At 42.9% G+C, this 27,486-nt stretch overlaps 1 protein-coding gene across 1 annotated transcript in view; it reads right to left on the bottom strand.

The window, feature by feature from the left end:
- The window catches only part of Kl-2 (dynein heavy chain 2, axonemal kl-2), a 47,799-nt gene that overhangs the window by 14,673 nt on the left and 5,640 nt on the right, over positions 1-27,486 (bottom strand). The window contains exons 5-42 of the mRNA XM_076776330.1: positions 26,821-27,340; positions 24,863-25,005; positions 24,273-24,418; positions 24,122-24,215; positions 22,927-23,097; positions 22,680-22,869; positions 22,516-22,612; positions 22,198-22,449; positions 21,156-21,283; positions 20,884-21,002; positions 20,674-20,788; positions 20,484-20,617; positions 20,238-20,431; positions 19,835-20,063; positions 19,480-19,631; positions 19,157-19,407; positions 18,090-18,310; positions 17,886-18,000; positions 15,348-15,519; positions 13,223-13,398; positions 12,312-12,474; positions 8,892-9,116; positions 8,041-8,329; positions 7,589-7,726; positions 6,481-6,651; positions 5,286-5,577; positions 5,101-5,192; positions 4,424-4,627; positions 4,068-4,273; positions 3,540-3,725; positions 3,194-3,413; positions 2,665-2,831; positions 2,240-2,460; positions 2,055-2,164; positions 1,888-2,003; positions 1,718-1,818; positions 998-1,176; positions 605-904 (exon numbers count right to left, since the gene is read on the bottom strand). Of these exons, the coding sequence (XP_076632445.1) occupies positions 605-904; positions 998-1,176; positions 1,718-1,818; positions 1,888-2,003; positions 2,055-2,164; positions 2,240-2,460; positions 2,665-2,831; positions 3,194-3,413; positions 3,540-3,725; positions 4,068-4,273; positions 4,424-4,627; positions 5,101-5,192; positions 5,286-5,577; positions 6,481-6,651; positions 7,589-7,726; positions 8,041-8,329; positions 8,892-9,116; positions 12,312-12,474; positions 13,223-13,398; positions 15,348-15,519; positions 17,886-18,000; positions 18,090-18,310; positions 19,157-19,407; positions 19,480-19,631; positions 19,835-20,063; positions 20,238-20,431; positions 20,484-20,617; positions 20,674-20,788; positions 20,884-21,002; positions 21,156-21,283; positions 22,198-22,449; positions 22,516-22,612; positions 22,680-22,869; positions 22,927-23,097; positions 24,122-24,215; positions 24,273-24,418; positions 24,863-25,005; positions 26,821-27,340 (6,999 nt within the window). The remainder of the gene's footprint in view (positions 1-604; positions 905-997; positions 1,177-1,717; positions 1,819-1,887; positions 2,004-2,054; positions 2,165-2,239; positions 2,461-2,664; positions 2,832-3,193; positions 3,414-3,539; positions 3,726-4,067; positions 4,274-4,423; positions 4,628-5,100; positions 5,193-5,285; positions 5,578-6,480; positions 6,652-7,588; positions 7,727-8,040; positions 8,330-8,891; positions 9,117-12,311; positions 12,475-13,222; positions 13,399-15,347; positions 15,520-17,885; positions 18,001-18,089; positions 18,311-19,156; positions 19,408-19,479; positions 19,632-19,834; positions 20,064-20,237; positions 20,432-20,483; positions 20,618-20,673; positions 20,789-20,883; positions 21,003-21,155; positions 21,284-22,197; positions 22,450-22,515; positions 22,613-22,679; positions 22,870-22,926; positions 23,098-24,121; positions 24,216-24,272; positions 24,419-24,862; positions 25,006-26,820; positions 27,341-27,486) is intronic.

Genomic DNA, 27,486 nt, shown 5'->3' with positions numbered 1-27,486 from the left:
GACCGGTTGAAAGATTTAGCAAAGATGAAAGGAGAGAATCTGCAGTTTCTACTGTCTTAGAACAGTCTATCAACTACTATAGTATAGAAGACTCTATCAACTACTATAATTCGTACTGTCTTCTATGTTTATTTTGCAATTTACTTTGACGTTACATAGTCAAAGATGTTTCAACAATTTCTATTGATCATACGACTTGTGTACGATAAAACTGAATCATAAATTGTTTTTGTAATTTCATTTTTTCGTAAATAATTGTTTTTTCCGAAATTAACCACGGTATCGACATGAAACAAAATTCCTTTTCAACAGCGTTTTATTTCCTATACGCACGTTTAGAGCAAAAGTATTGAATATTTTTGTGCTTTAAGAAAAAATATGCGACATAAAAGAGAAAGGTATCTCACGAATAAACTTCAAAACACAACTTTCTATACATATAATGCAAAAATTGGAACTACGGTTGTCTCGTAAAAGAGAAAAAGAAAGACTGATCATTTGATTGGCCGCGGTAGGAATAGGTGTAGATAGGTTTAGTGTTAGAGTACTCTTTCTTCATACAAGAGTGTCTATTATTTTGTCCGCGACGATTCTTACGACTCACTTCCTCCATCTCGTCGCTCTTATACAAATTGGCCACTTCTCCCGTGCTAAGTATATTGTTAACGACCTCCAAAAACTGCTCCTCGACCACCTGGGTGTCGTTGAAGAGGAACGTGGTCGGTTTGTTCTCCACACCGGTCTTCTTGTATAGAATCTTAAGGTCCTCACGAAACTCTGGCAATCGGTACTGCTTCGTGACCTCGATTTGGAAAGTGGTCAACTCGCACATGTAACTGGCGATTCGCGACAACGATTGCCTCCCGCTTCCGCCGACTCCTATCAGAAGCATGTTGCCGCGGGGCTGTCCAAACGATATGAATAAACGCGAGGAAACGGGATTCAGAATGTGGGGAACAATCTGTCAATAGCAGCTTGTAAAGCACGGATCGCTAACCTGGGATATCACGCGAACGATGCGACATATGTGCTCGATTGCATCCCGAAAAAGGATGAGATCAAGCCGAACAACACCTGTGGAGGCGTTGTACTCGTCCATTTGTGCCTCTATGTAGGTCCTGACTGCAGCAATGTCGGTTAGGTCTTCGTACATGTCCCAGGCGTTCATGAAACTACCTGTAAATATGATGTTTTGGGGCGGTTATACAAGAGATCCAAGTCAGATCTCAATTGCACTGTCTAAATTGTTCATATTAGATCTAAACTGGATGTAGACTAAGTCTAGCTTGATTCTGGATAAGGTTAAGTCCAGCCTGCTTACCTAAAACAGGTTCTATTTAGGTTTATACGGAGTCCAAATTAAGTTTAGTTTAGTTTGAACGTACAGTCATATTTAAATAGACTGTACACATATCCAAAGTTAGTTACAAACACGATGTGGGTCATCTAGTTTGAATCTAGATTGAAGTTTAAGCTAAGTCTACTAAGTCTACAATCTTAAATGGCTAGATACTGAATTAATCTCGAATATAGGTCGATGCCTAAACTATGTCTACGACCTAGACTATATTAGGTGTACATAGGACATAGTCTAATGCTATATTAAATCTAACGTAAATATGAAATCTACTTCGAGGTATAGATTGAACGTAGAGTCTCTGTGATGTTTACTGCGAATGAATTGAGATTTTTTGTTTATCCGTTAGACATAGTTTACCGAATATGGGGCACCTCTTCTCGGGACAAATATTGTGGAAGGTCAGCTCGAAGTGTTTCCCAAGTTGTTCGCCGAGCTCGTCAACAAACCACTGCCTGTCTCTGCGGGGAATATTTACATCGTTTGTTCGAGAGTGTTTGTTTCTCTTTTAGAGGTTTCCGAGTGCTCACTTATCGTCGATCAGTCGGTCGCAGAAGACGCGAAACGTCTCGTGCACCCATAGACGAAGGAATGTAGGGCTGGAGTACTGGTAATCCACGTGGCTACGCAGCAGACCTTGGAAGACCTGCCAAATAATAGTGTCAACGATCTATACCACATAAGTGATATTTATTACCTTAGATATGTCTCGTAAATTGAACAAATAGTGTATCTTCGCCGGAGTCGGTAGCATCTTGTCGATCACGTGATTGTAGAGACTAATGGTGGACAATGTCACTTCGTTAGCTGTTTAAAAGTCATCGCGTTTCATTAGCTTTTCGCTTGGAAACTTTTTCACTGAAAATTTCTATCTTTGCTCACATAATCCTTTGACTTCCGCGTGAAATTCGGCCAAGTGTTGGTTCAACATCGTCCCGTATATTCTCACGATCTGTTTCTCAACGGGGAACGTCATGTTGATGACGTTGAACTTGGTGAGAAGTCTGTCTGTGATTACGTTTCGACCACCGCCCGGTGGACCCATCGCCGCCATTAGGTGCACTCTTTGTATGTATTTTTTTGTCTGCTTCTGACGATCGTACCTTCGCGAAACGTTCGTTTAGTTACCAGGCAGGCTAAATTTAATTGTCCCTTCGGAGGAACTACAGATTAAAATATTCAATCGTTGACAGAATATGGAGGATTTCTGTGCAAATTATACAAACTTGATTGTATAAACGAATGTTATGGTCCTTGTTAATAAATAGGTGCACGGGAATTTTCCAACAATTGATAGAGAATAATACCAGAATCCGTATCCTATCATCTGTCTAATCAGTTCCAACGGCGGCTGGGATCCGTACATCTCTTTCATGGGCATATTAAAGTCGTCCATAAAGGCGATCATGGTTTTACTACCCACGGGAATGTAGATCCCTTTCGTCCGTTTCTCGAGTCTGCTTTCAATTGTGTCCTGAAATGTATAGGTCGCCGAGAGAAATTTGGCCTTAATTCGCCTGCAATATTCCCTCGCTTGATAACCGAATTTTTTATCCCTGACCACTAAAGACTGGACGGTTTTCACTACGATCAGTGACTCTCAACCGGAAAATTTGTACAAATATTTTTAAAAATTTACCCATTTATGCTGCAACGAATCTCGCTTGTTTTAAATTCAAAAAATAAGAAAAAACGAACGATCGTGCATCTCGCCAGTCTATTGTCGATTAATTTAAAAAGTGGCGTTCTTGGGTACTGAGTTTCAGAAACCTTGATTCGACCTAGATTTTCTACGCGTCGCGACCGATCGATCTTGACAGAATATTTTCGACTCACCTGCACGTTTTTCGAGGTTGTCTGCGCGGACATGTTCAGCGACAGAACACTGTACTTAGCCTCGTCCAGGGAGCCCAGCACCGAATGGAACATCGACGTTTTTCCGGTGCCCACGGGGCCCACGAGGAGCACAGGGGATTCGTTTCTCAACAGAGAACCGATGATGAACTTGTATCGAACGGTGTCCACGGTCGGCACTATTATTTTGTAGAACGGTGTCCTATGAAGTATTAAATTCAGTATTAAAACGTCTTTATTCCATCGACGTTTTGAAGAAAAAAAATCGCGTGTAAAAATGAAAATAATTACTCGTTACGTTTTCGTGGATTTAAATTTTTCAACGTACCCTGGCTGAATTTTCCACGACTGGGACAGTCTCTCCTCCCACGAGACGAACGAGCGAATACGGGGATCCACGAAGTACTCGTACACGGTGTCGCGCAACGGGTAAGAGCTCTCGATTTCTCGCATATAATTGTCCACCCTGAAACGACCCTCCTCGTTCACCGACCCACACAGCGACCATATCATGCTGGAAATCGAGCAAAAGTAATTACGATCTCTAAAACGTAATTATTTCAGCAACTTTCGGTTTGCAATTTCGATTTGACGCTATAGTTAACCCCTGATTCGTCATAAGTTTCACAATCGTGAAGCTACACTCGTCATCAAGTCTTGTATATTAAAATCAACACATTTTTACATTCACGAAGTATTCATAAAACAAATCTATTCCTTTTTGCAGCCATTCCTTCTACGAGCAAATTTAAATAAAATTAAATAGTATACATATGAACAATTATTTTGAATTAAATCGTACGTCAAGGGGTTAAGAGTGACGTTAATTTTGTTTTAGAGTGATCTATGTCCTTACCAGAAAAGAAACCACATTTTACAGATGACGGCGAACGCGTCCTTGTCTCCCGTGAATTCCACCCCATTTTCGGGGGTGGCCAATACTTCCAGAAGCTTGCACAACGATTGGACGGCGTTCAGCTCGGGCACAGGAACGAGTTCTTCGCATCTGTTGCGTTTGAACTCCAAGGTATCGTTCACGTACTCCCCGAACAGGTAGTTCATCTAAAAATAACAATTTTTAATCATGTTCTATATTAATTAAAATTATCGTTTAGCAGGCGTGCCATTATATTTTAATTAAAATTTTGCTTGACGTTATTTTTCCTCCAGGGTAGTTGATAATGTAATTTTTACGTTGCTTTTATTCTTTACCTCTTCCATGAATTTCGGTTTTGCCTGATACTTTTGCAACCAGGAGTCCACGTACGGCGTCCAGCCCAGGTCTTTGTAATCATTGTACACCATACCTGCTCGCGATACCGTCGCTGGAGAGGCCACGGCGAGATCCTGAACCTCGAAGAGGAGGGACACTTGATCGGGCATCGTGATACGGTCGTTGTTTATTAGCGTTAAAACCTGCGGGAGGATTTGTTCTCGAACGATTTACGAGGACGAGGAAGCCTCGGGGTCGAAGAGAAACGGGAATCGATGGAATTCGAGGATCGACGAATTATGGGTCGAAGGATTTTGAAAATTAACGTAGCCGGGGAGAATTGCTGGCCTGGAGACGATTGGATGCTCGAAAATTGGGGATTTATGAATCGCGAAAAATTGAAAACTTTTATTCGAATTACAGTTAAATAATAATTTCTCTAAAATACTATCGTATAAAGAAATTGTCCGGAACAGGAGTTGACAAATTATAAATTTCCCACCGTTAGAATTTCGGAACCTTCGAAGAGGATAGATAGAAATAATTAAAGACGTTTCGTTTGCATAATTATCAGCGATGCTCGAATAATGTTCAAATAGTCGTAAAATAAACGGTGGGATATTCGATCGTTGGCCAGTTTCTCTCTCAGCGCGCGTACAGTAAACATAGAACGCACCTTGTTATCGTCCATTACGCTGTTCATGTTCTCGATCCAATCAGCGTCTACAGGACCGTCAAAGAGGATCCATTTTTCGGCAGGGGTATCATCTGTCAAAAGTAACAAGATTCCGTGGACTTTGGCCGTAGCGGCTTTGGCGCGACGATTTGTACGAAAAACAAAATGGAGAACAGAGACGATACCGGAACAGGTTTTCCGCATGATCGAGGATATGACGCCGTCGTGCCATTCGCCGGTGGAAAGATTGTACTCGCCGTAAAGCTCACCCAGGCCCAACGCTTTTGGGTTAATAGGATAAACATAGACGACGTTGAAGCCCGGTTTCTTGTCGTTCTTCATGCTCGTCATAGTGTTCTGTAGGATCCGCCACGTGACCGTTTTCGCCGTATTCGACTCGCCCACTATCATGGTGGAGTGTCTCGAACTCATCGTCTCGTACAGCTCGATAACTTTCGTCAGTATCAAGGGAATAGGCTGTAAACAATGTTAGTCCATCAAACTGACGACGGAAGTTCCACGCAGGGGCTAGATTGCGATGCTAATGGCAGCCTCTGGGTGGCTTGAAATTGAAATCGAAGCGAAATTTCCACGATTCTACGGTCACAGGCTTCGATCGAGACTTTGAAAGAATTTTATCGAAGAATCGTGGAATTTAGAAGACGGGTCTGATACAAATTTCTTTGGAGACTCGAGTTCTCTTTGATACACGATTCATCTATTTTAACATCGTTGGCAGCTGAAACGGATTGTTCGAAGTAGTACTTCCGGTTCGAATGATTTTATCCACACTATTAGGACCTCACGGTAATTTTACTGGCTATAAAAAGCTGATTTATAGCGATCTACATAGAGTTAATTTGATCATCTTGATATTGGTCGTTAGGAGAAATTGCTTCTCAGAGATAATTTGTTAAGCCCTAATTTCTGAGACCTCAGGATACCGGATAGTAAAGAAGCCTTTGATTCTACGAACGGTAGAAAAAAATTTCCTTTGATCAGATTTTGCTTAAAAAAATGTAGGGGAAAAGTCGTCTTCCCCCTATTTAACGAACCTCGGACATCCTACGCGCCATCCACTGTTATAAATATTTATAAATAATTTACTTTCATAGAGAACCTTGGGTCTAGTTAGGGGAAAGTAATCAGGAAAGTCTGAGAAAGTATCCTCGGAAGAAAAATTAGAAAAATGTCTCCTCCAGAGGACTCCAATTACCGTGAAAAAAATACGTATCTTCACGAGTATATCGATTATAGTAAAGTTTCAATTCAATATAGTTTTCTAAACGAAAGGTTCCAAATATTGTCCATTTTCTTTAAAAATCAAGACGTCTCGGGTTGAACGGATCGTTTCATAGGCCCGTTTACTTGGAGGATTACCTGAAGCTTCAACTTGATCACCTCCTTGGTTATATAACTGATAATTTCCTCGTAATCCACCATAGGCACCTCCACGTCTGGGAATAGGTCGCTCGTGATGCCGAGGAACAGCGGCAAGTCGTCCGAGGTGAGTTTGGCGATGTTCATATCCTTCATAGCGAGGATGATAACCTGCGTTTGATGGGAGAATAATCTTTTCCGTAGTCTACCATCGACTCGCGAGCAAATAAACACGATCGGTTAGTCGTAGCTGCCTCGATAGAATCGATAGTGACGAAGTGGAAACTAGCGAAGAAAATAAACGGCACGATGCACACGGTGTACACTTAAAACAAACAGTCATGCTTCGTCAATATATTCATTCGATATTTAACATTTATTTAAAAGACTCGTCCGCCAGTTTGTATTGACTAGTTTATACTTTTGTTACTGCAAATATCGATCGTAATAAACTATATGCAGGTTGGGGTGGGAATAAAAATATCTAGAAGAAAAGAATGATATTTTTCGTCCGAGACATTGTTTTCGAGAAAATCTGGGAATTTGTGGGGTATGCGTGCAATAGAGTACGACTTCGATTTCGGCACAAGTAGAAAAACAGGTTAATGGTCAGACGCGCCAGCCAAATCGTATTTATCGAACGGAAAATGTTATTCGTTATTCTCTTATTTTTATATTTTGGATCATCGTTTGCTAAATTTTTCTTGTTTTGTATCTGATCAAAGGCAAATAGGAAACTCACTACTTTATTCTTTATACTCGTAGAATTAAAACATAATACTTAACGTATTTAAAATTGTAGTAAGATACAAATAGAATACTCGTATATTAGTTTCTATATGATGAAGACATATTACTGTTATTATAACGGTGGTTAGAAATTCGTGGATTGGCTTGTAAGACGAATTAAAACATTCTGTGTCATTTCAGTTTCGTAGTTCCTCTTTGCGTTTCGCGAAAATTATGAAATAATCTTAATGAAATTTCGCCGGGCATTACAGCCGCGTTCCCAAAGGAACAATTATCCTGATTGCTACCCACGACTGCTATCGCGAGTCTTTTGAAAGCCCCCAAAGCCTTAAAACGGCTTTGACTCTTTCAATTTTACCTCCTCGTCGGGCAAATTCGGATAGAGTCTCTTCTTCCTGCCAGCGTACCTGGTCAGCGTCACTATACCCCTCAGACCGAAGTCATAATGATATTGTTTGCTGAGTTGTTGCTGGGCCAAACTGTACAGCGTGAAAACCTGCACATTGAACCAATTTGTGTCAATTTTTAACGATCCGTATCGTTCGTATTCGGGTGTCCCAGAAAATATTGCTCAATTCATTAGAATCCTTATTTTCTTCTTGATATTCTTGTTCACTGAATCCAATTTACAAATCTAATTAAATTTGAACTGAAAACAAACGACTACTGTTTCCCACTAAAAATTGTGATATAATTTAGCGAATCCAATGGACGAGAATTTTCTCCATCTCCATTTTTGGACGTGAACGTTCGTTTAATAAACGATGGCTTTTAAGCGTGCAATATTTCCCGAGACACCGTAATAATAACCTTCCTAGCGAGGACACGCGTGTTCTCAAATCCCTCCCCGAACAAATTGATCTCGGCGATCATGCTGCTGTCCGGCACCATCATCGAGATTGGCCTGAACATGGATTTCAGATTATCGGGAAGTTCGGTGCGGCCCGCGTACCCGGGATTCATCGTGATGAAGATGCCGCAGGTGTGCACCAGCCGTATTTCACAGCCCTCGAATACGAATCTGTTCAGCTTCTGCGAGAGGGCGGTGAGTATCGACAGTATCTGTTGCGCCACCACCGATAACACCTCGATATTTATGCTGTCGTGGGGAGGGGAAAAAAAGTAAACGGACTCTGTTCCTCGTGTAATCCTGGGAAAGTAGCTTTCATCGACTTATTAACAAAGTATCTTCCCACGATTCGTTGGGCCATTAAAACGAGGACGTAAGAAGGCCAGGGAAGTGGTATAAAAAAAAAAAAAAATGGAAAGAAAGAGGATCCCTGGTATAAAATATTAACGCTCCGCTGGATGAATATTATTTTATCTATAGAGAAGAAAATTATTTCAAGCACGTTGATAAAGTGGTACTTAAACTGGTCAATGAATTAAAGTTGTCACTGTAAAAACATGTCGTCTATACATTTTGAGTATCTGTGGGATCCATAAGTGAATTAAAAGTGGGTTTATAGGAATACGATTTTTGTGAAGAATGTACTGTGCATTGCTCGAAAGAATCGTATCTGCATTCCATTCACTCATCATCTTTTCAGCTGTACACAGTACACGCGTGAATACAGTAATATGTCCGCTTTTGGTCATTGAATTTTAGAGGAGTCCATCGAGAGTTTTTGATGCATGGTTGATTCGAACCATGAAATTACCGATTAAATTCGTCGAAGCAGCCCCAAGCGCCGGTTTGAGAAAGGCCAGAGAACATCCGCCCCATGCTTTTGTAATCGAGTCCCTCAGAGCAGTTCTGCACGATCACGTTGAATCCCAAGGCTTTCCCAAGATCTTTCACGGTTTCCGTCTTCCCTGTGCCCGCTGGTCCCTTCGGACTACCTCCTCGATACAAGTGGAGAGCGGTGGTCAGGGTAATGTAACAGCTGTCACCAAAGAATTACTATCAGTGACCAGTACGTCACCAAGTAGACTCTAAAGGTTAAAATGTCGACTTAGGATCGGATTCTTGGATTCCGAAAATAAAATAAAACTGACAAGCTTGCTTGTGATAAAAGACGAAAATTCATTAAAGTCCCTGCTAGTTTGATATTTATTAAAAACGTTTCCCCTTCAAAAAATAATAATCCACAAAACATTAACATAGAATTATTAAAATCGAATTATTCGATCGGAATAATTGTTCGCTTGTAAACGATTATGAAAACTCGTTACAGTCCCTGCATGCTCGACGTTTATTCACAACGTTTTCGACCGTAATTTCAATCCCCTTCAGTAAATAATGATCTATAAACATAATTGTGGAAAACGGAAAGAATAATTATGCAAAACGGGGGAAAATTATACCAAGTGCCCGGAAAAAATTAATGCTTTGGCTGTAAAATATTTTAGTAGGATACAAATAATACAAAGTTTTCACGTACTGGGTGAGGTACTAAAAGGTATATAATTTCGGGGGAGGGAAATAATTTTGTGTTTCAAAGTTTCATCTTTGCATCAAATCGTTTCACTCCTTGTTCGAAACATTTCTTTGTGTAATCAAGTTTTCGAAGTAAAACGACTCGATCGTTGGATAAATAAAATCCAGAAGTGGGAGACGATCCATAAAATGTTGAGAAACTCTGATCCCGAGCATTAATTCTCGATCGTTCGGATAAATGCGATCCTTTGGTCGTCCCTGTTTCACCGAGTCGCCGTTCCGGAATGTAGTTCCGGCGTGAAAAACGCGGGACAACTGCGTAATTCCGGAAGCTTCGATTCCCAGACCGATCGATCGTCCTGTTCCAGTAAGAAACCTCGCTGCCCCCTAATCTTCCGTGGTCTCAGACACGCCACGATTCGGCGTTTAATCCGTTTCCAACGGGGCGCGTCGTCGACGGGAATGGGAAGGGTGCGACGCACTACGTGGAATTGAGACTCCCTTGGCGCGCGGGAAAGAGTGGTGGGAGGGGTCGTTGCGTTTTTCTTCTCGCAAGACAAACTCCCGACCTGGAACAAATGTATCGAGACGGCCGGGCCCCTGCTCATAAATTAGAGGGGCGCCGGTGGCAGCCTTTTATCGCGATTAAATCGATACCACCGGTTAAGTATCGTCATAGATACCGTTTGGTATCCTCTGTACCCCCCCCCCCCCCCCCCCCCCCCTCCTGTCAGCTCCCTTTGATGTTTCGTCGCGCAAACTGCTCCCAAAACCGACCACGAGATTGTATCGTGTTCCAAACGATGTGCACGGTGCGTGTCACCAGCAACCTTGTATACTCTCGTGTTTAGCTTCGTGAAAATTGCGTTTGCAAACCCAGGTGAAGGTTTTACGAGTCCATAGTATTGTACAAAGGTTTTTTTGGGTAATTTTTCAGCTCACATGAGTCATATTACAGCTATGAGAATCGTATATTAGATCGATTTTACGGTATTCAATTCATATTTTAAGTTCGCTTTATCCTCTCGATTGCCCATAAGAACGGGGCTATTCAGTTCAGGCGGGCCAGAGACAAGCGTGCCCGCGCTTCATCATTCTTAAGACTCACGGTCTGAAATTCTAAAAGATCCCCCAAGTCCTCTTCCGCGAGTATCACTTTCCCGATCGAGTGTTGAAATTCGGTCCTCGGAGGTTCGTGGCAGTAATCGACGAAGTCGGATCAATGTCTCCCCGAAGATCTCATCTTCTGCCGCGGCTCGAGTTCCAGGACTGTTGATTAACGTTAATTACGTCTTCCTCGGGGACCCCTAAAATTTGTCATCGCGCGTTTCTCCCTCCCCCCCTTACGGCGAAAACGAAGTTGCGTCCGCGAAGTTTCAAGCGTTCCAGACACCCGATCGAATTCACATTGATTAGCTTAGATTGCGTTTCCAGCCACAAAACCTGTCGAAGTTGCGTTTGGGATTTTTTAAGATTCAAGCTTCTTCCTGACGACGAAGATCCAGTCAATTGTCAACGAGCGTTGATTACGCCACCGTTAATTCCGGCGACTTTCGATCCCTGGCTCGTTATGACGCTTTGTCGAGCAAAGGGTGGCCGTGGTTCCGCGTGAACGGGATACGATTCCGGGATGTGGCGAACTTGGAGCCAATTTAGCGTCAAATTGCAGCAGGTTTCCCGCATGCTTTATAGCATTAGCCGTAACGAAGTTAATATTTCGACGGTGGGCGTAACGAAACGGAACACAGGCTGGCGAGAGGGTGTGATCGGTTGTAATTGTAATCTCGCGCGGTGCCGGTAATCGTCGCGACCACTGACCTAATTACCTCCTATCGACTTGCATGTAACTCGCTCTCGAATGATACACGCGTTTCTAATGGGAATCGTTTTCACGCGTGACCTCTTTTCACGCTGTCAACTGTGTAGGGGACGGTTTCAGGGGCTGTATGTGCAGGTATTGTGAAGACAGGTGGCACTATCGGGTGTAGGCTGATTCCTTGTATAAAAATACGTCGAAAATCTAGAATAGAAATTTTTAATACGATTCTTCGTTTTTGAGAAAAAGCGGACTGGGTTACTTTTGGTGCATCAGTGCGATTTGGGACGATTCGAGGGCTTGTATGTACAGTATGGATAGAGATAGGTAGTTCAATCGGATGTAGGTTGATTTCTTGTGCAATAATACGTCGAAAATGTGGAATAGAAATTTTTAATATGATTCTCCGTTTTCGAGAAAATCAGGTTAGAAAATTACTATAGTATAAATACTCATTCCCATTCCTGTATGCAATACTGAGATACGGTATTATCTATCTTGAGTGGTTCTAATTAAATAGAATCCTTACAGATATTTTCTGCAAGTAGAAATAGCGTATAATAGTCAGGCAGGTTCGTCAAGTGACACGCCCCAAAAGTTTTAAAAATCAATTTTCTCTAAAACGAAGCCCACTACCAAAAATATTTATCCTTCGTTTTTTGTTTAGTTTTTCTCCAGAAATGACCCTATACCTGGACATTTTTCTGATTGTCTTCACTTTCTTAATGCGAAATAGTTACACTTTTCTTTTGGAATGCTCTTCGATACCAAAGTAATACAGTTTCAAATGGTCGAAGAATATTATTTATATCGCTTATCTTTGGTCGAAGTAAGTATTATTTATTTTCGTCCAACGTTTTAAAGAAAAATAGGTCGATCGCTTACCGATCCGTGAGGGGCGTTATCACCAAACGTCCCGTGTTCCCAAGGTACTCGTAACCATAGACGAAATGTGTGTTAGTTTGCCAGACGATACAGTCGTCGATGTCTTTGTCCCAGTAAAATCGTAGCTGCGATAGCCACTCGAAAGCAGACACATCTTTGCAATCTGAAACGGCGGTTAATTTCGTATAGTTGCTTCAGGTTTCTACATCTAGGTCTCTTACAATTTCTCAACGACATTCAGTCTTGCCAGAAATTAAAGAAAAATAAAACAGAAATATCAAGATGGATTCAGCACCTTAACACGCGTGTCCCAGAATTTTTTTTCACACGATGGAATATCGAATACACCTTCCCCCCTTTCCGTATTAGTTTAATTCAAATCGATCGCGTTAACAGGCGACAGATTTTCGTTCCCGATAAATCGGGGGCTCCGGTGACGCGAGCATTTGCCAAATATGTTACAGCAACGATCGGCAAATATTGTACCTGTTCACTTAGCAATGTTTGTCCCCCGTTCGCGGCAAATTGTTTCCAGGGTTACAGGGATAATACACGCCGTCCAGCCCCTATCTGTCCGGTCGTTCATCTATTTTCGGCCCAATACGTGGGAGATGAATTTACGAGGGATCCCGCGGGATCGCTGCATACCCTCGATCCTTCCCCTTCCCTCACCTTTAACCGTGGAAGCGCGTTTGCTCGTTGTTGTAACGTCATAACACGGCAAATGTCTGACCAAATCCCATAAAACCCATAATTTATTGCCGGCAGCTGTACTCACTGGCGAGACCGGACCGCGAATGGACGAAGAAAAGGGCCTCGGTGCTCGGGAGTTAGGGTCGTGGACGGAAAAATTACAACGACCGGGATAAGCTGACTAGGTTGAAAATCAGATAATCGCTCGAGTCGCTTACTCGCTCTGTACATCTTCTCGATAACGTCCCTCGCGTGTATTTCGATCACCACGATGGCTTTGAACTTCAGCCGATCCAGGTGGCTCAACTTGCCCCTGATGGCCTCGGAGTACTTGCTCAGCGCCTGGTTCTGTCGCTTCCGGAGCTTCTTCATCGGCTTTCTCGAGTCCAACAGACTTTGACGAACAAGCAATTGAATCATTTTAATTATTTTCGCTTTACAAAAACAACGTCGAAAAGATTATCTTACATCGCCTTGCAAAGACCAACCCCGTTTTTAATTTCTTCCCTCGATATAGAGCACGGAGACGAAATTTTATTTTTATTCGCAGAACAAACTATCGCGCTTTGACCATTTGGTCTTACGCGAAAAGTAACGTCAAAAAGATTATCGTGGCTGCGTTAAAAAAAATCCGCTCGCCCGGAGTTCGGATAACGAAGCTCCCAACGCCGCGTCCCCTTTCCCAACTTTCAATTACCCTGTACGTTACACCAGATCTCCCCCGAAAAAGCCTCTAATTGCCAGCACTTCTAATCCTCTAATTCCTCCACAAAAAGTGGCCAACGTTCTCAAACATCCGCCCTCTCCGGTTGGGCTCGGGACATTTAGCCCGCTCGTTCCGCGGCTGAAGCTTGGGGCGTAGAAATTTTTACCACCGGCGCGCACACGGCCATTCTCCCTCGACGGCATAATCAGCCTCTTTGTCCGACACCTCTATATCCTTTTATTTCTTTTCCCTCGGTTGCTCGCGCTGGAACCCACCTCTCCCCCTTTGGTGGTAACCGAGAGACGCTTGTGGCGAGCGCAGGGTGCACACTGGTGTACCCCTTTAACTCCCCCTCCCGTTACGAGAACGTTAGAACAGGGTCCCGGGACGGAGGGATTTTCTCCCGGCTAGGTACCAGGGATATAGACGGGTGTGGGTTAAATTATTCGCAGTACGGCTAGTATATGCAAACGAGGGAGGACGGGGGTGCACACCCTGGGCGGTATGGCTGGATCGCAGCACGAGAAGCAGAATATGCAAAATTCCCCTTATTAGAGTTACCGTGTCCCTCTATCCGCGATCCCCCCTACCCCCTGACTCCTACTTTCTCCCAGCATCCAACCAGACCCTGCTACGCACGTCTTCGTTACGTTCTTCCCTCTGAGGCTGTCTACTAGCGATGGGATCAATCCAATGACATACTGTTCGTCCGCGAGAAGTTGTCAACCGAAAGGAATGCGGATCTGATTGGCGTCCCCTCACTCTAGTTTAGCGATTGGCGAGACCACGGGACCTATTGGCTGACGTGACGATGAGTGGGGATATGGGCTGAGCAAGAGAAGTATCGTCCCACTAGCCAACTTCTCGAGAATGCACAGTACTTGTATTTTTATTGCAATTCGCTGTGTTGACAGTTATATTAACTCTTAAGTGGATTATTGGGGTCCTCTGCAAGTTTAAACTAATAATTGTATAACATATGTCAACGTAATTATATGAAAATTTATGTGATCCTCCATTAGTTTATTATTTGTTGAATGCTTTAAAGTTAAGTTGATTTCTATTCACCAGTTTGGTAAAAATCAACATTAAATAAAGTAATTCAGTTGAGATCGAGAGTCCACTTTAGGGTTAAATTGCTGTTTTTCTTTCAATTAGGGTATATATTCGTATCATTATATCAATTAAATCTAACGTGAATTGCTAACAAATAATATTTATGAATTCTGTAACGTTAGGTTTAGTGAACCTAGTGTTACCATTACTAGCAACGATACAAATACTTTATATAGCAATTCTCTATCACCAAACCTAATGCCAACTCTCGAAGAACCCCCATTCTGTCATCAGTTGTATCAAGCTGTTCGAACAAAATATATTTCTATCTATTCAAAAGTAGTAAATTTTTATCGTTGACCGTAGAATAGATCATGTTTGTAGTTACGTTTGTGAGGTGGTTGATCCCATCGCTAGGCATTGCTAGCCAACAGCCTTTGGGGGTTCTCTGGAGTGGATTCAGTTCTCCCTCGTTCGTCTCAACCCCCTTCCGGGCGAACCCTCGTCTTCGGCCCTCAACCCTATCTCGTTGCTGTAACTAACGTAGCTAAATTTTCGCATACAGCGGGGGCGGCGCTCACCTGCAGTGCAGCAGGGCGCGGGTGCAGTCGGCCGTCCACTGGATCTGAGTGGACGTAATTCCTGGCTGGCTCGGCCACTCTTTCACCCACCTGTCGCGTCTCGCGGTCATTTTTCGCAGCGCCAACCGACACTGCCTCAACATGTCGCGCAGGCTCGTCCTCATAGCGGTTTCTGCAATTGCGACACGGTCCGGCAATTTTTTTCCACTGCCATTTCCTGGTCAACCGTTCACCCCGCCTCTCCCACCCTTCACAAATCGCGTTACAAAAACATATAGCAGAAATGTCCGGGGGACCAGACGCCAAAATCGAGGAGAATTTCAAATTGCCTCGCGAGTTGGAGCAACAATAGTCTTGGAGAGAGGAATTTGCTTAAAACGTATGAAATTTTCTCGTCGTTTAATAAGAAATTGGAAGGGAAATTACTTTTGAGGTGTGAAGGAAAACAGAATCTGAGGGGGATTGTTCAATAATTAGGTGAGACGAGCCATTGTCGACAACTTTGGGAAAGAGCAATGTGTCATGAAGTTTCCTCGTGATTGAGGAGGGTGTCTGTAGAAGAAGCAATCTTGGGTTACTTCCAAGCATATTTTCTTTAAAATAGGAGGAAGTGTTCTCGTTTGAAAATATATAAAATTTGCAAATATTATATAACGTGCAACACGTTTAAATTTTGAAACTTTGTTACTTTAAAATATTAACGTGTGGTAGCAGCGACAGAGAATTAAATAATGTTTCTTTTTCGCGATTAGGAAACTATTACTCGGGACTTAGCCCCTCCGGTAATTCCACTCTACATTTGTCGCTGGACTGGGGGGGGGGGGGAGGATCCTTTAAAAATAGGGGATGAAAGGACGAGAACGAAACGCGTTAACCCTTTTTTTCCTCCAGCGGTGGGATACGCCTGCTGGGACAGGTTGCACGGGGTGAAATCGGATTTTCAACGGGGGATGCAGCGAATGGGCGTTTGAGGGATCGGGAGGGGTCGAGGCGAGGCAAAGGTCTGGGAGACTTTAGCCTTTTCTTTTTTTTCCTCCTATGAACTTTACCGTCTGTGTCTGTCGTACGAAATTTCTCGCTAAATTTTGGTCCCAATGAATTCTAAATTTACTTAGCGCTGGTGCTGACGGCCAGAGCGAGGAGCGTTTAATTTTATGAAGTTATTCGATTTAATTCCGAATTGTTTAATGGAGGGTCGTCGTGTACGTAATTGGTAGTTGATTTCAATTTAAAACAATTAAACGGTTACCTAATAAAGTTCCGTAGGTACTTGAACAAAAAAAGAAATATACTTTTTTAACTGCCCCCTTACAACGACCTAGAGTAACGATTATACAGGGTGTTCGGCCACCCCTGGGAAAAATTTTAATGGGAGATTCTAGAGGCCAAAATAGGACGAAAATCAAGAATACTAACTTGTTGATTGTAATTTCGTTAAGAAGTTATTAACGTTTAAAGTTCCGCCCGTACTGAATTTTTTTCCCGAAAATGCGCAGGATTTCGGGAGTATGTCTATTCACCAAAAATGATTGTAATTGACCCCCGCAACCGAAAATAATTTTTCCAAAAGGATTGGAAATTTTTTTTTTCTGTCGAAAAATTTCACACATTTTCGAATTTTTTTCTCGAAAGTGGGTAGGATTTCGAGGTTATGTCTATTCACCAAAAATGCTTGTAATTGACCCCCGCAACCGAAAATAATTTTTTTAGAACGATTTGGAATTTTTTAATTTTGTCGAAAAATTTAGGCATCTACCCGTGTCGATTTTTCTTAAAAATTCCTTTTTCATTTTTAGTCATTTTGTTTGACGCCCTACAGAAAAGTTGTGTAATACTTTTTGTAGATACCCATGGGCTCTACTTCAGAAAAAAGTTTCATTGAAATATATTCACAATTGTAGGAGTTATAGCTGTTTGAAAATTGGACCATTTTTATGGGGTTTTTCTCATTTTGCGGGCTCAAGGACCAACTTTTCGAATATTTTTGCGATTTGTACATATTCTACATTAAAATACGCGTAGTTTGCTTTTTTAAACATTAAAATCGTCCAATCGGTTCAGAAGTTATGACGTTTTAAAGATTCGCATGAAAATTCGGGCAGACATTTCTGGCCAGAAATGATATTTTCGGTAAGGAATTTTTTTCTCGAAACTGAGTAGGATTTCGGGGATATGTCTATTGACCAAAAATACTTGCAATTGACCTCCGCAACTAAAAATAATTTTTCCAAGACGATTCGAAAGTCTTTTTTTTCACCCAAAACTTTCAGCACTTAATCGAATTTTTTTCTAGAAAGTGGGTAGGATTTGGGGGGTATATATAATGACCAAAAATGATTGTAATTGACCCCCGCAACTAAAAATAATTTTTCCTGAACGATTTGAAATTTTTGAATTTAATTGTTAATAACTTTTTAACGTAGCCTCTATTAACAAATTGGCATTCTTGATTTTCGTTTTATTTTGGCCTCTAGAATCTTTTTTCCCAGGGGTGGCCGAACACCCTGTATATCTATTTAATTTTATTATTGGACTTGCCAATGTCACAGAGCCATGTTTCGACTTGATTCTCCACGACAACGGGTTGCGTGAAGTCGACGGTCTCCCCCTCGCTGGAAGCCATTCCGTAGGCCAATTGTTTCCCAGCAAGAGACTAGAAGATCGCAGAGTTTCAGTTTACGATTAAAATTAATAGAAAGTGAATGTTCGAATAAATTTTTATCGATCGATTGATGGACGTACTTTACCAAAAGCCAGGGACTTGATATTTTCGAACAGTTTCTTGATGTGAGGCTGTATCATTTCCGGTTTCTTCGCGTTTCCGAGGATCTCCAGCAGATCGTCGTTGGAGATGAAGTAGAACCTCGGGAAAACGTTTCGTTTGGTTTCGAGGTACTGTTCGAGGGCTCGTTGCATCAACTCCAGGCTATCGTTGATTTTATACAGAACTTCGAGCAGCCCCGCTGGAGAAAAACGACGGACAGGGATGGGTACGGAGCGAAAAAAAAATGCAATTCTTCCGGTAGACCGGATTTACATTATTTTACAGCGCGACCGTCGTGTCGAGGAGCCGGGTTCTTTTATCTTTTCTTTCCAACCAGCCAACGACGAAGCTATCTACATTTTCTTCTCCCTTTTCCTTCTCGTTCCCGGCAGAATTGCATGGATATTACAAGCGTCTATCCCCCGCGCGTATTACGATGCATATGCACGTATTTTACGTCCCGACCATTTTTCGAGGCATTAGAGTGTCCCGAAAGATGCTGCACCCATCAAAACCTTAAATTCGTTAAGCGAAAACCGCGATAAAATGATCCTTATTAACACGTTGGCTGCTAGTCTAAAAGTGTAAAATCGTTTACGAGACCAACACTTTCATTTCAGACAATTATAAACTACATAACTTAAAACTTGTCGTATCACTTGCTTTCGTAATTTCGCTAAAATTTACGAACCCTATTCAAATTTATTTTCTTTAACGTTTCAACTTGAGAATCAATTGTTCTAATTCCACTGTTAAAAGTTCTGTCGCCCATATATGGATGACGTGGCAGTCAAAGTGCTAATTATCATGGTGTCTCAAGTTAATTTGGCTATATTAAATATTTCTTTTAGTAGGAAAAATATCAGACCAAATACTTTTTCATGATCGACTTCGAGAAAAATTGTTTACTTATCAGAGTGTTGAACTTTGCAAAAGTTTTAAGTTATATTCGATACTTCTGATAGTTTTCCCTTATGGTTTAGCAGTTTCTCCATGTGAAGGGTTAAGTAGCTTCCGGTCTGTTTATTTTCTCGAAGACACGTACGCGGATCGTGCGTGGCAGGCAGCGCCAAAGTACGAGACGCCATCCGCGACGTGATTTCGGTCCACTGATTCGTCAGCTTGTCGTAGTTGTGGGTTTCCTTAGGCAGCTGCTTTCTGATGTCTTCCGTGGTGAATATATTGTCCATGTAGATGTAACCCCGTTGAATCACCAGAGTCATCTCGAGGATCTCGCCCACGGTAGACAGCGTTCGTTCCCAGTAATCGACCTCGTCAGCGAACGGTTCGACGAACCTGTGTCGCAACAGTTGGACCGTAGAACATCGAACCATAAACCAGATCAGTTTTAGGATGCATCTACAGAACCTGGTTGTTTTCATCGCTGACAGTTGGACCTGCTGCTCGTCCAGCACTTGCATTATGTCCTCTGTGGACACCAGCTTGTACATACCTCTGTCTTTGTAAGGCACCATGTCTATTGGCATGGTTTTCCAAACCTCACAAATTTGTTTCAGACCCTAGGATTCACGATAATAAAAAGTGAAGCAGGAATTGTGTTAGATACCTGTAAGTACGATCTAGTAAGCTTTTTGTTCGAGGACGGCCCAAGGATCGCGTTAGTGGACCCTAAGTTCTCATCGAACTCTCCGGTACTAGCCATACCCATTCCATAAACAATTGCACAAACTAATTCACTGATATCGGTGCACCGTTTACTAACAAGTTCGATGGCCAGTTCCATCGTGGCTGCGTTCGAAATCTCGTCGATCTGTTCTGCGAAATTCTGCAGCTGCATCTCGGCGATTAGCTCCAGGGTGAATGTCTCTGACGTCTCGTCGAAGTCCCGACCGATAGTTTCTTTGAGCTTGGACCAGTGTCGAGGCCTCATTGCCGGGTTCTTCAGGTCGGTGATCAACGGAAGGGTGCGTCTGAACTTGTCCACTTGCATCCTGCAACAGTTTACGTCGCTTCTGGAATTGTCGAGTCAAGATTGGAAGAATTTCCTAGAAAAGGAGCTAGAGTATTTCTGAATATCAGGAAACATGACAACTCTTGATCTCTGTCTCAGTCTTCAAGAAGCAAGCAATACGTGTCCCTTTCTAGGGACTGTGATCAATGATCACCTTGAATACTCGAGGATCTCCCAATTCTTTTCCCTAAGCTCTCTGCTGAGGCGGGTCAACTTCCTGAACAGGACGTTTGCAGTATCCTCCATTTCCTCCATATTGATGTCCCAAAAGTTGTCGGTCCTGTATCTGTCCCAAGCCTCGCACCACTCGTCGGTGATTTGCCACACCAGCTCGATGGCCGTCAGATCCTGCAAACGAGTACTCGTGCACAAGTTCGAGAACTAATCGCGTCCCGTTTACCTTTTCCAGCTGTATCAGTTCGACGTTGTCCGGTTGGTTGATGCCAAACGTCGACAGCTGCGACTTCAGTTTTCTCTCCCTGCTCTTCAGAGTGTGGATCTCTCTTCGAAGATAGTCTATCCAGCTGAAGGCGTCTGCGTCGTTGAATAATTAATACACAAAACTGTACCGTAACGGGTACCATTTTTACCTTTCACAGTCCAATCGGACGTGAACGGACCAACGTCAGCGAATTTACCCACCAGGGCCGTGACCTCGTCTTTGAACATCAGAGTATCTTGCAACAGAATTCCCTTGAACTCATCCTGGAATGAACAATTAATAGTTTTATTTTCAGATAGATAAAGTTTGCTTTTAACGAACAAACGAAAGATATAAATTGCTCTTTGCAAAGGCTTGCCTTCTTCTCCGCCAGCATAACTTCGCATTTAGCAAGCAATTCTAAGTATGCGGCCCACGAAGGCTTTACGTGGTTCAATTTCCTTCTGAAGTCGAACGTCAGAGTCACCTCGTATTTCTCTGAAACGGAATCGAGGATAGGGGGGGGGGGGGGGGGGGGTGAGAAGAACAACAATTAAACGTCTCTCGGAGAAGTGACCTGGTATTTTCTCTCGCGTGGGCTATCGATCCCCTCGGTTTTCGACGAAAACGAAGGAACGTTTAAAGGTTTACCCAGAGTCTGGTGTTGCTCGTGGATCTTCGGGAATTCCTCCTCCTCTTTCGGAATCTCGGCGGTGAGTCTCTCGTACAACTGCATTGAGTATTGCATACTGATCAGGTCCGTCGGTTCCCTCGATATTCTGCGAACGAATAAATTTACGTTTGCCACTCGCCGCTAAACTCGGAAATACTCGACGAAAAAATTTACGACGACTCGCTGGACGAGCTAGAGCTTTCGGATCGAGTCTATGGACGTAGACGAACGACTATGAAGTCGATTCCATTCGAGAAAGTTTCGTATTAATCGACAAAGAATTTTAAGTTTCTGAGAAATAAAAGAGTCTTGGTGAACTATTGAAACGCTGATGCGTGTTGTCCTCTGTTCAACACTCTCTCTCTTTCTCTTAAATACCAAAGCTGACGAGCTTTACATGGAATACGACTTCCGTAAAAGAGTAGATATTATCCGGATTAGTAATTAATTTGCAATTGAAACAGAATTCAATTTGTGCTTTGTCTCACTTCAGGCAGAGAGTGAGGACTATTTGGATGAGTGGTTCTCTGATAAATGGTCGTGGAGGAACCAATTGCTCCTCGAATCTACTTGATTGCTATTTGAGGAGCATCTAAACCCCATCTAAAACCCTGATTATTACCCGAGGCGGGTCTGAGGCTGCCAGTAAATCCGAGAAATACTTGAACATTTTCAGTGTATCAGAAAGTGTATAATGGTATATTTCCAGATTAGTTTTCAAACTAGAAACATTCGATTCGTTGCGCTTCTTTTGAAATTAAGCGGACACTCTGAGACGGAACGGTAAAAGAGAAACGAAAGTCTGACGGATTTCGTTAAACTCACCTTTATAGCTCTTTTCGACGTTAAGCAACTCTGTGAACTTTCGTTGATAAAAATTTTTTTGCTTCAAATGGATATAACGAGACTCGCGATTGGAATGAATTTTATTTTCGAATCGATACGATTGGAAGTAATATAAAGAATCGATGTGATTATAATTCTTTATGATTTGCAGTTTAAAACCAGTGCGATACTAACTTTTTCGAATTCTCAGCGATGTAGTGATAAACGTGGTTCACCATATTCTCAGTTTGCCGTTGCAGCAGTGCAATTAATTTTTGTTGCCAGAGCGAGCACTCCTCGATGATCGCGCCCTTCAACCTATCAGCGTTCACGTCGAGGAAGTGCACAGTCATCACAGTTTCCTGCATCTGAACGTTGTTGGCTATCAAACTGTATTTGGCGATGTCGCCATCGTAAGACTCAGCCGTGGGCCTCAGCTTCTCATATCTGAAGCAGTTTATAAACGATCCATCGATCATTAACGATGAGGTTCTTCAGTAATTTCAGAGTCACCTCTGAATGTACATGTCCCTGTTCACCTCCCACACTTCCTGGAACGGCTCCCAGCTCTTCAGATAATTTTGTACCTGAACAAAGCAGAAACTGACCTCTGGAATTTTGAAAATATCATTGTTATTTGAGAACGAACGGATTTGGGAGGTGTATAAGAATATAACCATCGTTGAGCTTTTGTTGCAGGTCGAGGAGCTCTGCGTTCTTCTCGAAGCTCATCCAGAATTTTTGGATCGGCTCGTAAAACTTGAATCTGTTCACCAGTGGATGAATCTTTTGTACTGGCTCCAGCAGGTTGTCGAAGACCACCGAGATCACTGACGAAATGTCCATCAGATTCGGTGTGAAAGTTATCTGGAAATTTAATTTTTCTCCTCGAAGTCAATCGATTTTTAGAAATAAGAAACGCACCTTGTTATCGACGAGGTCAGCGTGCATTAGAATGAACGGCGATGGAGGGGTGGTTCCATCCCCGTGGAGGGCCGTGTACATGGCCTCCAAGGATCCTCCGAGACACAGTCTGAGGGACTCTGCGATCACCACGTCGATCCTGATCAGATAGTTCTTCCATTCTTGCAGACTCTGTCGATTTCGCGGTCAGTTAGCAGTTTCGAGGCCAGAATCTCTACGGATCGAGGAAGTTCGTCGATCCTCCGTGACTTGGGGGACATTTACACCGGGTCGAGAGTCGCGATTCTTGGCGAACTTCCGCATTAATGTGTGGAATTCCACGGAACCGGGGACACGTGCTCCTGGCGGCAGTCACGTCACGCAGCGACGTATCGTAACGCGGATCGGCCTGGGCTACGTTTCTGGTGTTCTGGCGTACGAAAATTGCTCCGTGGAGCCCGCGGGAATAACACCGGGGCATTTCGCGAGAATTCTGCACCCGGATAGTGCTTGCGTTTGTTGTCGATGGGTGGAGGAAACGAACTAGACAACGCCGAGTGAATGAGATTGCTTCGACAAAACGACGCTGTACTTTTTCCCGTGAAACGCGACGTCCGCCATAACTCGTCTATTATTGCAATGAAATGCATCGAAAAATTTGTGTACTGGCCTTTGGAAGCGTATCGATTAACAGGCCAAATTTCAGTTTAACGTGTCGTTATTTAGGAAGTGATTTATAAATATAACATTAACCCAGTGAGTATGATTTATGAAGGAAAGATTAATTTTGAGAGGGATAGAGGCGAAAATTAACACATAAAATAGAAATAGCATTTTCTGTATTTGCTGACGACGAAATATTGTACGGAGTATTGAAATTTAATCACGCCTCCGTGCCCGGTTTAATCTTCTGGTTTTATCCGTTTTCTATAAAAGTGTTTAATAGCATAAACATGCTCGTAAAGTCAACATTGCGTTTGTCGTAAACGTTGTTACAATATTACGTTTACCGCGAAAGTGAGAAAACTTGTAAACTTATTAAACACAGAGGGAAAATTGAAATTATCACGCGATATTCGAAGAAAGAGGTAAATAATTGCGGAAGAATTGTTTGGTAGTCACGAAGCTTAGTAAAAATTCTTTTAAACATATAAGTATCAAGATAAAGAAGAGTTTACCTGTAATAATAAATATCAAAATTGCACAAAGAACGTACTTCTGCGATGACCTCCTTGAATCCATCGTAGACGACTAAGACGTGCTGAACGATCGTTTTGTATTTGCTCAATATGTCCTCGAAGGTCGCGTTCCTGAAGTAGAGAAGGTTTTCACCGATTTTCAAAATTATTATTCAGTCCTGCTCTCACCTCACCCTCAGCAAGTCCTCTTCCAGCTCCCTCAGCGTGTACGTGTAGTTTGGTCGGATCTTGATCATCGGCGTGTCGCAGATGTTCTCGGAGATCTTCATGATCTCGAAGTTCGAGTCTTTGTAAACGTCGATGAATTCTTGTAGCTATGATCGAGAATTAACTTAGGAATAAAATATATTTTTCATTAAATCAAATTGCTTGTTAATGCCGGTAATGTATACTAATTAGCGATACTAATTGCAACAGGGGAAGAGAGGCGGTACGGTTGCGGGGGCGTATCGCCCTTGGCTCCGTCCGAATTCCGTCGATTTGAACAGGGTAACGAATGGCCGCAAACGCGGCTCCGGATATCCGCTATTGTTATTCCGTAACGGCGGCATGCGCGCTTCTTGCTTAATTAAACAAACAAAGGCTGCGGACGGATCCCACTTGGCTGGATCAAAATTTAATTTCGCCAGGACAGAACCGGACTCGCTGCATAAATTTCAGCTCGCATATAGGCGTCTCGCCCGACTCGGTAATGGCGATAGTGGGGCAAACGGGAGAAAGACGGAAAGAGAACGAGAGAGAGAGACGCGAAAGCGTACATTTGCCGTTTGGTTAAAGCAATCCTCGATGTATGCGTCCACGTATTCCGAGTTCCATGTCAGCCTGGCTAAGCCGGGATTGATCTTCCTGTCTAGTTGGCGAATTAGTTCGTGGAACAGCTCGCGTTCCGAGTTTGACAACGCTGAAAAATAAAATGATCTTGTCTTTCGCGTTTGGGGGTTCGATGTTGATTCCGATTGAAACCGCCCCCGAATGAAATCTACGTCGCGGAGTTACAATACCCGTAGTTATTCGCGAGCGCGTTCAAACGGTAACGTTGTAACGCTAACGTATGTGCATACAGTAGTGTCTCGTTACTTGCGGGCGAATCGGGACCGCTGGATTGCAAACAGACAGTTTTGAGAGAGAATTTCGAGCGAACGAGAAATTCTTGATTCTGGTAAATTCGTTTAAAAAAATGACGATTGTCTAAACACGTCTCAGACAATGTCTATTTGAGAATTGTCGTAATATCTGCCCCGTTAAATAAACATTTTCCTACCCTGAGACATTTTCCTGTAATCAGAATTTTTTTTATGTTCGATTTAATAGGTTCACTGCCAGATCAAAACCGTATAATATTCCGCGAAAGTAAAATGTTGATTTTAGACCATTGTAAGCTGCATAATCTAAAATTTGTTCCAGTACTTATTTTTGTAACCTTGTTAAAATTCACAAATTCTATCCAAATTTATTTCCCTCAACGTCTTAACTTGAGAATTAATTTTTCTAGTATCATAGTGGTAAATCCTGTCACTCACGTATGGGTGACGTGGCAGTCAAAGTGTCAAGCAACTTCCCTTGCGTATACACCAAAAAAAAAAGAAGAAAGTTTAAAGATTAATATAGAATTAATTTCTCCAAAAAAGGTCGACATACTTGCATACAAAGATACTGTAAAACTCGTTAGCGGGCATTGTTTAATGAAGAATTAATTGCGTCGAGGCGTTGTTCGCCGAATAGACGGAAGAATGGAGATTCCACAGTGTCTGGTTCCGCATCGAGGCTTCATCCCGTCTGAATATTTCATAATTATTGCCGCCTCTCTCATCGGTTGTAAGACGCCGCGTTAAAAGCAGGGAAGAAGATACTCGAGGTATTTTCGTAGAACTGTGCTCGAACAACTATTTCGCAATCTCGAGCAGTCAATATACAAACACGAAGTTCTCACGGGGGAGGGGGGCGGTTGCAACGCTCGAAACTTCGAAATATTTGCACGAACTCGTTCGACGCCCGCAGAACACGTGCCGAAGTCGACCGGATTTATATTAGCGAAAAAAGGTTTGGGTTTAGAGGGAGGTTCAGAAGGGGGATCGTGGGTGGAAAGCAAGAGCCCGCCCGACAGATTGCTTTCGACGGCCAACTGTTTCCGTTTCACCCGCGAATCGATCGCTCGAACGTTGCGTTCGATCGGCGGGGGCGAGGTCTCGCAGAATGCGAGACTTTGATGGAAAGTTACGTCGCCAGCGCTAATTATTACTTTGCAACTCGGCGCATTCGGTGAACCCGATGTATCAGAAAATGTACGTTTAATGGAATTTCCTGCGGGGGTCGAACTTCCGTCGAAGTTCGGCAGAACGAATTTTGTGAATTTCCCCGTCCGGGGAAAATTAATGGCGAGATGTTGCGAATTTCGTGATCGAAATGCTCGGTAAAAAGGCGAAATCCGAGAAACAAGTCGAACGTTCTCGGAGACCGGAACAGGAAATATTACGGATGTTCGATCGTTAATTATTCGTTATAAAATAAAATTTCAAGCCTTTTCCTTCGTCACCCCTTTTCTTCAAACCTCCATCGAAACCAAAATAACAACTTCTGTCGCAAAAACCGTTTTCTTCTTTCTAAATTAAAGAAGTTTCTGGTTTCGACCACGAGATTTCTGTTAATAATAATTCACGCGATTCTGATTCCCCGGAAATATAGAGGCGTGGTGTTTTTCTCTAATTCTAGTTCTGACCATCGATAACTTTGTTGTAGCCGATGATTACAGCTACGACGCTCTCGAAGACGTAGCACAGGGACTCCCATCTGTCGTATACGATCTGCACGTGGACCGGTATAGTGAAGTTCAGGTTGATCCAATAAGCAGATTCGCGGCATAACGTTAAAATATCCGGGTCGATGTTGCACTCGAGCGAGCCAGGCTTCGCGTCGCTGTGCCGCATCAGAAAACGATCGAGGCGAACCCGTGGATTCTCGCCGGCCTCGTATATCCATTCGTTGTGTAGATCCGCCACCAAATCCTCGATCGATTTCATCAGAATATCGTGCTGCTCGTAGAGCTCCACGCTGAGGCCGCAGTAGGGCATCCATGCGGCCTCTTCCAGCATCTCCCTTGTTGATTGCAGACGAGCACCTTTCAGCCGAAGGTTCAACGCTCTGCCTGCATAATACGGCGTCATCGAAGGATATTCCTCCCTTTCGTCCAGGACCTCCTGCTTCGTTCGCTGGATATCGTCGCCGAACAGTTTCCATATCTGAGAAACGGAAACGTTCTTTTCCATCTCTTCTGCCTCTCAGGAATTATAGACTCTGGGCGAAACGTTCGCCGACTTTACGTGGAAATGGTTTGTTATTAATCTTAACAATTATGTAGCACGATATCGAGCTCGAAGTATTTCCG

The sequence above is a fragment of the Colletes latitarsis genome, chromosome 10 (genome assembly GCF_051014445.1).
Source record: "Colletes latitarsis isolate SP2378_abdomen chromosome 10, iyColLati1, whole genome shotgun sequence".
In the NCBI taxonomy this organism is placed as follows: domain Eukaryota; kingdom Metazoa; phylum Arthropoda; class Insecta; order Hymenoptera; family Colletidae; genus Colletes; species Colletes latitarsis.
This window is presented reverse-complemented; position numbering and strand designations above follow the sequence as displayed.